Genomic DNA, 15100 nt, shown 5'->3' with positions numbered 1-15100 from the left:
CCCTCGGCCCTGTGGTGTCCCTGCAGTTCTCATCCTGCTGTCTGCACTATCGGTGACATTCCCTCAGCTACCCACCTGTCCCTCGGCCCTGTGGTGTCCCTGCAGTCCTCATCCTTCTGTCTGCACTATCGGTGACATTCCCTCAGCTACCCGCCTGTCCCTCGGCCCTGTGGTGTCCCTGCAGTCCTCATCCTTCTGTCTGCACTATCGGTGACATTCCCTCAGCTACCCGCCTGTCCCTCGGCCCTGTGGCGTCCCAGCAGTCCTCATCCTGCTGTCTGCACTATCGGTGACATTCCCTCAGCTACCCGCCTGTCCCTCGGCCCTGTGGTGTCCCTGCAGTCCTCATCCTTCTGTCTGTACTATCGGTGACATTCCCTCAGCTACCCGCCTGTCCCTCGGCCCCGTCGCTGTGGCGTCCCTGCTCTCCTTTTCCTGCTGTCAGCGTTATCACTCACAATGCCCCGCTCGGTATAGGCTCCCTGGTGTCCTCATGCAATGTGCGGGGTCCGCATGTAACAACGTGTCCTGCTCCGCTGCCGGCTCCCTGTGCGGCCGCCATCTTGCAGTGAATGTCCGGCCGCCATTGTGTCCTCCCTGCTGCTGACCGCGCTATTGGCCACTGGTGGCAATGCCGCTTCACGGCAGTACACTGAGGGGGATGCCGCCTTCTGTTCCGCCGGCGGGAAAGGGACTTTAAGGTGGAGCAATGCACGGCTGCTGCAGGGTGCCATTCGTGGCAAGTCATGGAGGTGCAGGTCATTTCACCTGGGGCAACGCGCGGCTTAGCTTAGTGCCCTGCCAGGATCTGCTGCCGAGCAAACTTTGCACCCAATCACGTACAGGGGGCGTCACCCCCCTGTCAATCTTGTCTCCACCAGTACTTCCTGGTGGCATCAAGATACACCAGTACCACCTAGACGTTTGGTTGGTATTGGGTATTGTGGCTATATAAACACAAAATTAATGTATTCTCCATACTTCATACTTCTCAAAATATTACTATAAGACGCTTAGGGACTCCAGGCTGTCGGGCGATTCCCCCTTCCCTTCCACCTCCTATTAAGCCATGTCATAGGGTTAAGGTCTGGACGCGCCTGGCTATTTTGTTGTTAATGCTGCTCACGCTTCATAAAACAGAGGAATAATATAGGGTGAACCTAATAAGGAATTGTATCACTCAATTGTATCACTCATATAATGAAAGTACCATGTAAGTTATCCAATAAAATACCTTTGGACCATAAAGAGGAGGACTTTACATATATTATATATCCTAGCTGCATGGTGCATCAACAATTTGGACTTACATATACAGATGGTGGACATGATGGGGTTAAGCTACATGGACATTGGTATAAGTGAACGATGTAATAGTTACCGTTTTCTTTCCTAGCGGAGGACCAAACACTCCTTTCCTTCTTTTGTCAAGCTTGGACATGATGATGTTCTGAGTTTGAGCTGCTGAAGTCTGAGCTGAGAAGTTGATCATCAACGGTTTGTAGGTCTCTTTATCCAAATTATTTAACAAGAAATCCTAGAAATTAATAAGAATTACAAAAAGCATTTTTATTTATTTCAAAATTTTGCAAAACGGAGACGCCTGCGTTACACTTCAGTTGAACAGTGTAAGGATTAGGAAGGCTCACAGATTTGGGGGGAACTTTTCTTGCATCCCCTTGTTACTTAAAGTGGTTTTCCTATGACTTAAGATTGCTTCACAACCATTCTGTCCTTCCTGGTTGCTGCTGATCTGGACATGTGACTGCTGCAGCCAATCACTGGCCACAGCAGTGACCTTCTATAGCCAATGATTGGCTGCAGCAGCGACAGGCCCTGGTCAGCAGCAACAAGGAAGGACAGAAAAGCTGTGAAGCAATTAAAAGGGTTGAGCAGTTGTAAACTATGGATGGGACATACTTAGGATTGATCATCAATAATAGATTGACAGACCCTTGCCAATCAGTTGATCTCTTGACTGGGGTGCTTGTGCACTGAGCTACTACAGTGGTCAAGCTCGGTATTGCAGGCCAGGTTCTTATTCATTTCAAGGGTAACAGTACATGCAGTACCAAGACTGGCCACTACAGTGTGAATAGAGCTTCCTGCAGAAATCAGCTCAGCGCAGGAGCACACCAGCCCAGAGAACAGCTGATTGGTGGGGACACTGGTCAATGAACCCCTGCCCATAGGCGTATCGTGAGGGGGAGCAGGGGTCGCCGTTGCAACCCGGCCCTTGCTCTGCAGGGGGCCCAGAAGCCCCGCCATATTCAAAATGCACACTTGTGCATTCTATAGAAGGCGGAGCAGGGCGACCGGCATTACACTGGCAGCCGCGTGATTGGTGCGGCTGGGGTGTGTGGCTGCTGGAGGGGAGGGGCGAGGCGAGGCAAGGCTGACTTTGCCCACGTAGAGAACACTGCAGACGTGGCTCCTCTCGGGTTACTTCTGCTCCCGCAGCGTGTCGGCAGCCACCAGTGAGACGTCCCGGGAACAAACAGGCTTCTCTCTGGGTCTGTAAGCATTCGTTCTTGAAGTAAAGTCCCGATTGGCTCCTCCCACAGGCTGGTCACATGACTGGCCACATGAGTGTGACATCAGAGGTCCTTGACAGACAGCACCCACCCGCACCCGGCTCCTGGGAGGAGGACCCCTCTGTCTGCTGGGAGTCCCCCAAACTATTGCAGATTTACATGCAGTTCACCCAACAACCCTCCATCTGTAACCTCACTGACCAGCAGTGAATGCCCGCAGTTAACTCCTTCATGACTGACCTGGTTTAAGCAATAATGAGCAAACAGTTTTTCAGTCTTTATTTTTGTGCATTATTAGGGTCAGAACTATTTTTTTTTTCTTGTTGACATGTTTGTTTTGAGGACTTGTTTTTGTGTGAAAAGTTGTTTATTTAACCCCTTCCCGCCCCATGACATAAGGGTACGTCCTGGCAGCGAGGTACTTTCCACAAAATGACGTACCCTTACGTCATGGGGATAGCACAAGATCATAGCAGATCTCGCGCTATCCCGCAGCGGGAGACGGCTGTCACTAGTAGCCCGCCTCCCGCTGCGACAGCGGGGAGCATCAGAGATGCGCCCCCCCCCCCCCCCGCGCTGTAAACCCCTTCCCCGCCGCGATCTATGTAGATCGCAGCAGGGAAAGGGTTCACAGAGGGAGCGCGCTCCCTCTGTGACTTCAGCCGGCTCTCGCAATGTTATCGCAGAGCCCTGCTGGTTGTTATGGCAACAGGACGCCAGATACCGGCGTCCTGTATTGCCAGCACCTAAGATCGCTATAGTAAGCATTTTAGCATTTTGCCTCACAAAAAAATGCAATAAAAGTGATTAAAAAAACGTATGTACCCCAAAATGGTACAAATAAAAACTACAGCTCGTCTCGCAAAAATTAAGCCCTCAGAGAGCTCCGTCCATGGAAAAATAAAAAAGTTATAGGACTTTTAATGCAGTGAGTTTAGAAAAAAATAATAATTTCCAAAAAAGGCTTTTTATTGTGGAAAAACCTAAAAAAATATAAGAATTTTGGTATAATTGTAACCGTACCATCCCGCAGAAAAAAATGTAGTGTATCATTTATGCTGCATGATTAACGCTATAAAAAAAAAATCAAAATTCTATGGCAGAATTGATGCGTTTTCTCTCCCTGCGATCATAAAAAAAGATGTGATACGGGCGGGCATGGAGGCTCTAGTACTTTGTTGTACCACCTCTAGCTTGGATACAAGATGTGATACGGACAGGCATGGAGGCTCTAGTACCCTGTTGTACCACCTCTAGCTTGGATACAAGATGTGATACAGGCGGGCATGGAGGCTCTAGTACCCTGTTGTACCATCTCCAGCTTGGATACAAGATGTGATACGGGGGAGCATGGAGGCTCTAGTACCCTGTTGTACCATCTCTAGCTTGGATACAAGATGTGATATGGGGGGCAATTGAGGCATACATGTTCCATATGGTATTATGTGTCCACATTTGCTGTGACTGAGCCTCTAGATCATACAAACTTCTAGGCTGTGGGAGTTGCCGTCCTAAATGCGCAGACCGGTGCCAGCGGCCGGCGAGTGACGTTTCTGTGTGGGGCTCTGCGATCCCCGCACAGAAATAGAGCATGCCGCGGTTTGTTTTCCACGTGTGATTTCGCGCGGACAAAACGCGGCCATCTGCCTAGGATTGCGTTTTCTAACGCAATCCTATGGCAGTTTCCATGGGTGGAAATTCTGCGGGAAATCCGGCAGCGGAATTTCTGCCCGTGTGCACGGGGCCTAAGGCTGCTCTAAGACGTGCGTTCAGAAAACACAGCTTAAAGTCGTGGTTTTTTTACCTCAATTTTGAGCAGCATTTTTGAACGCATGGTAAAGCGGTTTTAATGCACCTCATTATTGTGATGGGTGGGGAGGTGCGTTAGAAAACACAAATACAGGACAGATAGCGCTTAAATATCACTGCTTCCGAGCTCACGTCTGACTAATCGCATTCAAATCAATGGAAGTGGTGTACCGCGATAAAAAGTGATGTGTGTGTGAGAGTGGCCTAAGGGGCTACAAATAAATGTTCATCTAGTGCAGGAAACGCGTTAATAGGGCTAATTCATGTATGGAAATTCGTTTTGCAGCTGTATGCAGCATGATTTAGGTATGGGTACGCAGTGAGAAAGGGAAGGGGGGGGGGGGGGGGGGGGGCTCTGAGCTGAACTTTTGCACCCGGGCCCTTGAGCCTTTAGGTACGCCCCTGACCCTGCCATTCTATTATTGATGACCTATCCTGAGGATAGGTTATCAGAAGTTTAGACAACCATTTTAAGTTGTTGGAAAACCCCTTTAAAGTGTTATCAAGCTGTTTAAACACTTCTGGCATATCATAGTGACATCTCAGTTTTGATTGTTGAGGTCCGGGTGCTGAGTCCGCCACTGACTGCTAAAATGAAAGGGGAGACGCTCGTTTGAAGCACCATAAAAAACCTCAAAGTGCTTTCTCGAGCCTTGTAAATCTTGTTACAGTCACAGAGCTCCTCATATGGGTTACCTGATGCAAGCAGTCCTAAAGCACTAAGGCCATGTTCACACATATATAGCAGATAGGTGTGTGGCCATCACCTCTAATCTGAGCTCACACTGCTTTTGGGTTCTTGTGTTTTGGCATTTTCCACTGCCTTTTCTCCATATACTCTTGAACCTGATGCTGTTTTTGTAATGCACCATGAGTTTTCAGTCCTATTGTTCCCAGAACCCATTTTTTTTCAATTTTAAACAATTCAAACTATTGATTAACAGAAAAATATCAGGCAGTGGAACAAAACGTACAGGTTACACATCGACCTAATAAATGCGCAGGGCACATAAACGATGGCTGTGACAATAAGTACAAGCAGAAACACATGGCAACAGCGCTCATACACACCGAATAAAGCTGCATAACTCGTGTATGTGCTAACCACATAATAATGCAACTTTATTAGCACATGTTTGATGTGGGCCCATCCACCACATCCAGGTGACCATGCTTACGGACGGGTCCGAACACTAACAAATACCTCTCTTTTCAGCTTGAGCCTCCAATTGACTCTTGGTAGTAGGATACTAATCCAGCCACATGGTTGTGTTATCAACTAAACACAGCATTCGTAACACAGGGGGTGGAGAAAGGCGTGGTGACCTACCCCACCATATACCACCAACATACTTCATGGATTTTATCGAAAACACGTTTGAAGATGTGCAGGAAGGTGGCCCGCCAGGCTGGAAACCATCTACAATGTCACCAGGAAGATCAAGTAACTCAGGGGTTTGTCACACAGACAGAGGAAACCATCCGGGTTTTGGCTCGCTGCTTGCCCGCACTTTACTAAAAACCATAAAATTGGAACCTAGAACGTGCGTGGAATGAAGATCGGCAAACTAGACATTATAAACAATGAAATGCAACGATTAAACATCGACCTTCTGGGGATCCGTGTACTTCACAGGACCGGGACACTTTACCAGCAGCGATTTCACGGTTTACAGCTCAGGAAATCAAAACATCTGATGGAACGGTGTCACCTTCGTCACAAACAAGAAGATTAGTAAAGCTATCCATGGTTTCACTGCCACACGTGACAGAATCATGACCATCCGCACCGACGGAAAACCTCATGCCAATCCGTAATACAAGTTTATGCCCTTCCACTGACGCAACAGATGAACAAATCTTATGAGGGCGTCCAAGAAACCTTGCGGCAAATCCCAAAAAAGGACATTGTTGATGTCATCGGCGATTGCAATTCAAAAATTGGTGTAGAAGAAGAAGCAAAAACAACAGTAGGGAAATTTGGCAGAGGGGTACAAAACAATATATGAAAACATTGTTTACACAACTAAAACGTTGCTTGTACAGCTTGACGTCTGCTAACGGAGTTCACTGCAATCACATCGATCACATATTTTACCCCAGTATACACACTATAGATTCTCCTCAGTATATACACACACAGGTCAGTTAGATTCACCTCAGTACAGACACACAGAGGTAAGGTAGAGTCTCCTTAGTATATAGACAAAGAGGTGAGGTAAATTCTCCTCAGTATATACACACAGAGGTGAGGTAGATTCTCCTCAGTATATACACACAGAGGTGAGATAGATTCTCCTCAGTATATACACACAGAGGTTAGGTAGATTCTCCTTGGTATATACACAGAGAGGTGAGGTAGATTCTCCTCAGTATATATACACAGAGGTGAAGTAGATTCTCAGTATATACATGTAGAGGTGAGGTAAATTCTCCTCAGTATATACACACAGAGGTGAGGTAGATTCTCCTCAATATATACACATAGAGGTGAGGTAGATTCTCCTCAATATATACACATAGAGGGGAGGTAGATTCTCCTCAGTATATACACATAGAGGTGAGGTAGATTCTCCTCAGTATATACACACATAGAGGTGAGGTAGATTCTCCTCAGAATATACACACATAGGTCAGTTAGATTCACCTCAGTATAGACACACAAAGAGGTAAGGTAGATTCTCCTTAGTATATACACAAAGAGGTGAGGTAAATTCTCCTCAGTATATACACAGAGAGGTGAGGTAGATGCTCCTCAGTATATACACAAAAAGGTGAAGTAGATTCTCCTCAGTATATACATAGAGAGATGAGGTAGCTTCTTCTAGGTATATACACATAGAGGTGAGGTAGATTCTCGTTAGGATATACATAGGAAGGTGAGGTAGATTCTCCTCAGTATATATACACAGAGGTGAGGTAGATTCTCCTCTGTATATGCACACAAAGGTGAAGTGAATTCTCCTCAGTATATACACACAGAGGTGAGGTAGATTCTCCTCAGTATATACACACAGAGGTGAGGTTGATTCTCCTCAGTATATATACACGTAGAGGTGAGGTAGATTCTCCTTAGTATATACACATAGAGGTGATGTAGATTCTCCTCAGTATATACACATAGAGGTGAGTTATATTCTCCTTAGGATATACACAGGAAGGTGAGGTAAATTTTTCTCAGTATATACACACGGAGGTGAGGTAGATTCTCCTCAGTATATATACACATGGAGGTGAGGTATATTCACCTCGGTATATACACAGAGGTGAGGTAGATTCTCCTTAGGATATACACAGGAAGGTGAGGTAGATTCTCCTCAGTATATACACATAGAGGGAAGTAGATTCTCCTCAGTATATACACACACAGGTGAGGTAGATTCTCCTCAGTATATACACATAGAGGGAGGTAGATTCTCCACAGTATATATATAAAGGGGAGGTAGATTCTCCTCAGTATATACACATAGAGGTGAGGTAGATTCTCCTCAGTATATACACACACAGAGGTGAGATAGATTCACCTCAGTATATACACACAGAGGTGAGGTAGATTCTCCTCGGTATATATACAGAGAGGTGAGGTGGATTCTCCTCGGTATATACACAGAGAGGTGAGGTGGATTCTTCTCAGTATATATACATAGAGGCGAGGTAGATTCTCCTCAATATATACACATAGAGGTGAGGTAGATTCTCCTTAGTATATAAACATATAGGTGAAGTAGATTCTCCTCAGTATATACACCTAGTGGTGAGGTAGATTCTCCTCAGTATATACACAGCGGTGAGGTAGATTCTCCTCAGTATATATACATAGAGGGAGGTAGATTCTCCTCAGTATATACACACAGAGGTGGGGTAGATTCTCCTCAGTATATACACATAGAGGTAAGGTAGATTCTCCTCAGTATATACACATAGAGGGGAGGTAGATTCTCCTCAGTATATATACATAGAGGTGAGGTAGATTCTCCTAAGTATATACACATAGAGGAGAGGTAGATTCTCCTCAGTATATACACATAGAGGTGAGGTAGATTCTCCTCAGTATATACACAGCGGTGAGGTAGATTCTCCTCTGTATATGCACAAAAAGGTGAAGTGGATTCTCCTCAGTATATACACACAGAGGTGAGGTAGATTCTCCTCAGTATATACACACAGAGGTGAGGTAGATTCTCCTCAGTATATATACACGTAGAGGTGAGGTAGATTCTCCTAAGTATATACACATAGAGGTGAGGTAGATTCTACTCAGTATATACACATAGAGGTGAGTTATATTCTCCTTAGGATATACACAGGAAGGTGAGGTAAATTTTTCTCAGTATATACACACAGAGGTGAGGTAGATTCTCCTCAGTATATATACATGGAGGTGAGGTATATTCACCTCGGTAAATACACAGAGGTGAGGTAGATTCTCCTTAGGATATACACAGGAAGGTGAGGTAGATTCTCCTCAGTATATACACATAGAGGGAGGTAGATTCTCCTCAGTATATACACACAGAGGTGGGGTAGATTCTCCTCAGTATATACACATAGAGGTAAGGTAGATTCTCCTCAGTATATATACATAGAGGTGAGGTAGATTCTCCTCAGTATATATACATAGAGGTGAGGTAGATTCTCCTCAGTATATACACATAGAGGTAAGGTATATTCTCCTCAGTATATACACATAGAGATGAGGTAGATTCTCCTCAGTATATAAACACAGAGGTGAGGTAGATTCTCCTCAGTATATATACATGGAGGTGAGGTATATTCACCTCGGTATATACACAGAGGTGAGGTAGATTCTCCTTAGGATATACACAGGAAGGTGAGGTAGATTCTCCTCAGTATATACACATAGAGGGAGGTAGATTCTCCTTAGTATATACACAAACTGGTGAGGTAGATTCTCCTCAGTATATACACATAGAGGGAGGTAGATTCTCCCCAGTATATATATATATATATATATATATATATATATATATAGGGGAGGTAGATTCTCCTCAATATATACACATAGAGGGGAGGTAGATTCTCCTCAGTATATATACATAGAGGTGAGGTAGATTCTCCTCAGTATATACACATAGAGGTAAGGTAGATTCTCCTCAGTATATACACATAGAGATGAGGTAGATTCTCCTCAGTATATACACATAGAGGTGAGGTAGATTCTCCTCAGTAAATACACCTAGAGGTGAGGTAGATTCTCCTCAGTATATACACAGCGGTGAGGTAGATTCTCCTCAGTATATATACATAGAGGGAGGTAGATTCTCCTCAGTATATACACACAGAGGTGGGGTAGATTCTCCTCAGTATATTCACATAGAGGTAAGGTAGATTCTCCTCAGTATATACACATAGAGATGAGGTAGATTCTCCTCAGTATATACACATAGAGGTGAGGTCGATTTCTCCTCAGTATATACACATTGAGGTGAGGTAGATTCTCCTCAGTATATACATAGAGAGATGAGGTAGCTTCTTCTAGGTATATACACATAGAGGTGAGTTATATTCTCCTTAGGATATACACAGGAAGGTGAGGTAAATTTTTCTCAGTATATACACACGGAGGTGAGGTAGATTCTCCTCAGTATATATACACATGGAGGTGAGGTATATTCACCTCGGTATATACACAGAGGTGAGGTAGATTCTCCTTAGGATATACACAGGAAGGTGAGGTAGATTCTCCTCAGTATATACACATAGAGGGAAGTAGATTCTCCTCAGTATATACACACAAAGGTGAGGTAGATTCTCCTCAGTATATACACATAGAGGGAGGTAGATTCTCCCCAGTATATATATATAAAGGGGAGGTAGATTCTCCTCAGTATATACACATAGAGGTGAGGTAAATTCTCCTCAGTATATACACATAGAGGTGAGGTAGATTCTCCTCAGTATATACACACACAGAGGTGAGATAGATTCACCTCAGTATATACACAAAGAGGTGAGGTAGATTCTCCTCGGTATATATACAGGGAGGTGAGGTGGATTCTCCTCGGTATATACACAGAGAGGTGAGGTGGATTCTTCTCAGTATATATTCATAGAGGCGAGGTAGATTCTCCTCAATATATACACATAGAGGTGAGGTAGATTCTCCTTAGTATATAAACATAGAGGTGAAGTAGATTCTCCTCAGTATATACACCTAGTGGTGAGGTAGATTCTCCTCAGTATATACACAGCGGTGAGGTAGATTCTCCTCAGTATATATACATAGAGGGAGGTAGATTCTCCTCAGTATATACACACAGAGGTGGGGTAGATTCTCCTCAGTATATACACATAGAGGTAAGGTAGATTCTCCTCAGTATATATACACGTAGAGGTGAGGTAGATTCTCCTAAGTATATACACATAGAGGTGAGGTAGATTCTACTCAGTATATACACATAGAGGTGAGTTATATTCTCCTTAGGATATACACAGGAAGGTGAGGTAAATTTTTCTCAGTATATACACACAGATGTGAGGTAGATTCTCCTCAGTATATATACATGGAGGTGAGGTATATTCACCTCGGTAAATACACAGAGGTGAGGTAGATTCTCCTTAGGATATACACAGGAAGGTGAGGTAGATTCTCCTCAGTATATACACATAGAGGGAGGTAGATTCTCCTCAGTATATACACACAGAGGTGGGGTAGATTCTCCTCAGTATATACACATAGAGGTAAGGTAGATTCTCCTCAGTATATATACATAGAGGTGAGGTAGATTCTCCTCAGTATATATACATAGAGGTGAGGTAGATTCTCCTCAGTATATACACATAGAGGTAAGGTATATTCTCCTCAGTATATACACATAGAGATGAGGTAGATTCTCCTCAGTATATAAACACAGAGGTGAGGTAGATTCTCCTCAGTATATATACATGGAGGTGAGGTATATTCACCTCGGTATATACACAGAGGTGAGGTAGATTCTCCTTAGGATATACACAGGAAGGTGAGGTAGATTCTCCTCAGTATATACACATAGAGGGAGGTAGATTCTCCTTAGTATATACACAAACTGGTGAGGTAGATTCTCCTCAGTATATACACATAGAGGGAGGTAGATTCTCCCCAGTATATATATATATATATATATATATATATATATATATATATATATATAGGGGAGGTAGATTCTCCTCAATATATACACATAGAGGGGAGGTAGATTCTCCTCAGTATATATACATAGAGGTGAGGTAGATTCTCCTCAGTATATACACATAGAGGTAAGGTAGATTCTCCTCAGTATATACACATAGAGATGAGGTAGATTCTCCTCAGTATATACACATAGAGGTGAGGTAGATTCTCCTCAGTAAATACACCTAGAGGTGAGGTAGATTCTCCTCAGTATATACACAGCGGTGAGGTAGATTCTCCTCAGTATATATACATAGAGGGAGGTAGATTCTCCTCAGTATATACACACAGAGGTGGGGTAGATTCTCCTCAGTATATTCACATAGAGGTAAGGTAGATTCTCCTCAGTATATACACATAGAGATGAGGTAGATTCTCCTCAGTATATACACATAGAGGTGAGGTCGATTTCTCCTCAGTATATACACATTGAGGTGAGGTAGATTCTCCTCAGTATATACATAGAGAGATGAGGTAGCTTCTTCTAGGTATATACACATAGAGGTGAGTTATATTCTCCTTAGGATATACACAGGAAGGTGAGGTAAATTTTTCTCAGTATATACACACGGAGGTGAGGTAGATTCTCCTCAGTATATATACACATGGAGGTGAGGTATATTCACCTCGGTATATACACAGAGGTGAGGTAGATTCTCCTTAGGATATACACAGGAAGGTGAGGTAGATTCTCCTCAGTATATACACATAGAGGGAAGTAGATTCTCCTCAGTATATACACACAAAGGTGAGGTAGATTCTCCTCAGTATATACACATAGAGGGAGGTAGATTCTCCCCAGTATATATATATAAAGGGGAGGTAGATTCTCCTCAGTATATACACATAGAGGTGAGGTAAATTCTCCTCAGTATATACACATAGAGGTGAGGTAGATTCTCCTCAGTATATACACACACAGAGGTGAGATAGATTCACCTCAGTATATACACAAAGAGGTGAGGTAGATTCTCCTCGGTATATATACAGGGAGGTGAGGTGGATTCTCCTCGGTATATACACAGAGAGGTGAGGTGGATTCTTCTCAGTATATATTCATAGAGGCGAGGTAGATTCTCCTCAATATATACACATAGAGGTGAGGTAGATTCTCCTTAGTATATAAACATAGAGGTGAAGTAGATTCTCCTCAGTATATACACCTAGTGGTGAGGTAGATTCTCCTCAGTATATACACAGCGGTGAGGTAGATTCTCCTCAGTATATATACATAGAGGGAGGTAGATTCTCCTCAGTATATACACACAGAGGTGGGGTAGATTCTCCTCAGTATATACACATAGAGGTAAGGTAGATTCTCCTCAGTATATATACACGTAGAGGTGAGGTAGATTCTCCTAAGTATATACACATAGAGGTGAGGTAGATTCTACTCAGTATATACACATAGAGGTGAGTTATATTCTCCTTAGGATATACACAGGAAGGTGAGGTAAATTTTTCTCAGTATATACACACAGATGTGAGGTAGATTCTCCTCAGTATATATACATGGAGGTGAGGTATATTCACCTCGGTAAATACACAGAGGTGAGGTAGATTCTCCTTAGGATATACACAGGAAGGTGAGGTAGATTCTCCTCAGTATATACACATAGAGGGAGGTAGATTCTCCTCAGTATATACACACAGAGGTGGGGTAGATTCTCCTCAGTATATACACATAGAGGTAAGGTAGATTCTCCTCAGTATATATACATAGAGGTGAGGTAGATTCTCCTCAGTATATATACATAGAGGTGAGGTAGATTCTCCTCAGTATATACACATAGAGGTAAGGTATATTCTCCTCAGTATATACACATAGAGATGAGGTAGATTCTCCTCAGTATATAAACACAGAGGTGAGGTAGATTCTCCTCAGTATATATACATGGAGGTGAGGTATATTCACCTCGGTATATACACAGAGGTGAGGTAGATTCTCCTTAGGATATACACAGGAAGGTGAGGTAGATTCTCCTCAGTATATACACATAGAGGGAGGTAGATTCTCCTTAGTATATACACAAACTGGTGAGGTAGATTCTCCTCAGTATATACACATAGAGGGAGGTAGATTCTCCCCAGTATATATATATATATATATATATATATATATATATATATATATAGGGGAGGTAGATTCTCCTCAATATATACACATAGAGGGGAGGTAGATTCTCCTCAGTATATATACATAGAGGTGAGGTAGATTCTCCTCAGTATATACACATAGAGGTAAGGTAGATTCTCCTCAGTATATACACATAGAGATGAGGTAGATTCTCCTCAGTATATACACATAGAGGTGAGGTAGATTCTCCTCAGTAAATACACCTAGAGGTGAGGTAGATTCTCCTCAGTATATACACAGCGGTGAGGTAGATTCTCCTCAGTATATATACATAGAGGGAGGTAGATTCTCCTCAGTATATACACACAGAGGTGGGGTAGATTCTCCTCAGTATATTCACATAGAGGTAAGGTAGATTCTCCTCAGTATATACACATAGAGATGAGGTAGATTCTCCTCAGTATATACACATAGAGGTGAGGTCGATTTCTCCTCAGTATATACACATTGAGGTGAGGTAGATTCTCCTCAGTATATACATAGAGAGATGAGGTAGCTTCTTCTAGGTATATACACATAGAGGTGAGTTATATTCTCCTTAGGATATACACAGGAAGGTGAGGTAAATTTTTCTCAGTATATACACACGGAGGTGAGGTAGATTCTCCTCAGTATATATACACATGGAGGTGAGGTATATTCACCTCGGTATATACACAGAGGTGAGGTAGATTCTCCTTAGGATATACACAGGAAGGTGAGGTAGATTCTCCTCAGTATATACACATAGAGGGAAGTAGATTCTCCTCAGTATATACACACAAAGGTGAGGTAGATTCTCCTCAGTATATACACATAGAGGGAGGTAGATTCTCCCCAGTATATATATATAAAGGGGAGGTAGATTCTCCTCAGTATATACACATAGAGGTGAGGTAAATTCTCCTCAGTATATACACATAGAGGTGAGGTAGATTCTCCTCAGTATATACACACACAGAGGTGAGATAGATTCACCTCAGTATATACACAAAGAGGTGAGGTAGATTCTCCTCGGTATATATACAGGGAGGTGAGGTGGATTCTCCTCGGTATATACACAGAGAGGTGAGGTGGATTCTTCTCAGTATATATTCATAGAGGCGAGGTAGATTCTCCTCAATATATACACATAGAGGTGAGGTAGATTCTCCTTAGTATATAAACATAGAGGTGAAGTAGATTCTCCTCAGTATATACACCTAGTGGTGAGGTAGATTCTCCTCAGTATATACACAGCGGTGAGGTAGATTCTCCTCAGTATATATACATAGAGGGAGGTAGATTCTCCTCAGTATATACACACAGAGGTGGGGTAGATTCTCCTCAGTATATACACATAGAGGTAAGGTAGATTCTCCTCAGTATATACACATAGAGGGGAGGTAGATTCTCCTCAGTATATATACATAGAGGTGAGGTAGATTCTCCTAAGTATATACACATAGAGGAGAGGTAGATTCTCCTCAG

The 15100-nt window shown here is 43.1% G+C and overlaps 1 protein-coding gene across 1 annotated transcript in view; it reads right to left on the bottom strand.

Moving 5' to 3' along the window:
* DNAH7 (dynein axonemal heavy chain 7) overlaps positions 1-15100 on the bottom strand; it is a 499785-nt gene that overhangs the window by 203048 nt on the left and 281637 nt on the right. The window contains exon 36 of the mRNA XM_066577151.1: positions 1382-1537. Coding sequence (XP_066433248.1) covers positions 1382-1537 — 156 coding nt within the window. The remainder of the gene's footprint in view (positions 1-1381; positions 1538-15100) is intronic.

The sequence above is a fragment of the Eleutherodactylus coqui genome, chromosome 8 (assembly GCF_035609145.1).
Source record: "Eleutherodactylus coqui strain aEleCoq1 chromosome 8, aEleCoq1.hap1, whole genome shotgun sequence".
In the NCBI taxonomy this organism is placed as follows: Eukaryota; Metazoa; Chordata; class Amphibia; order Anura; family Eleutherodactylidae; genus Eleutherodactylus; species Eleutherodactylus coqui.
The sequence above is the reverse complement of the archived record's forward strand: the minus strand, read 5'-3'. Positions and strand labels throughout refer to the sequence as shown.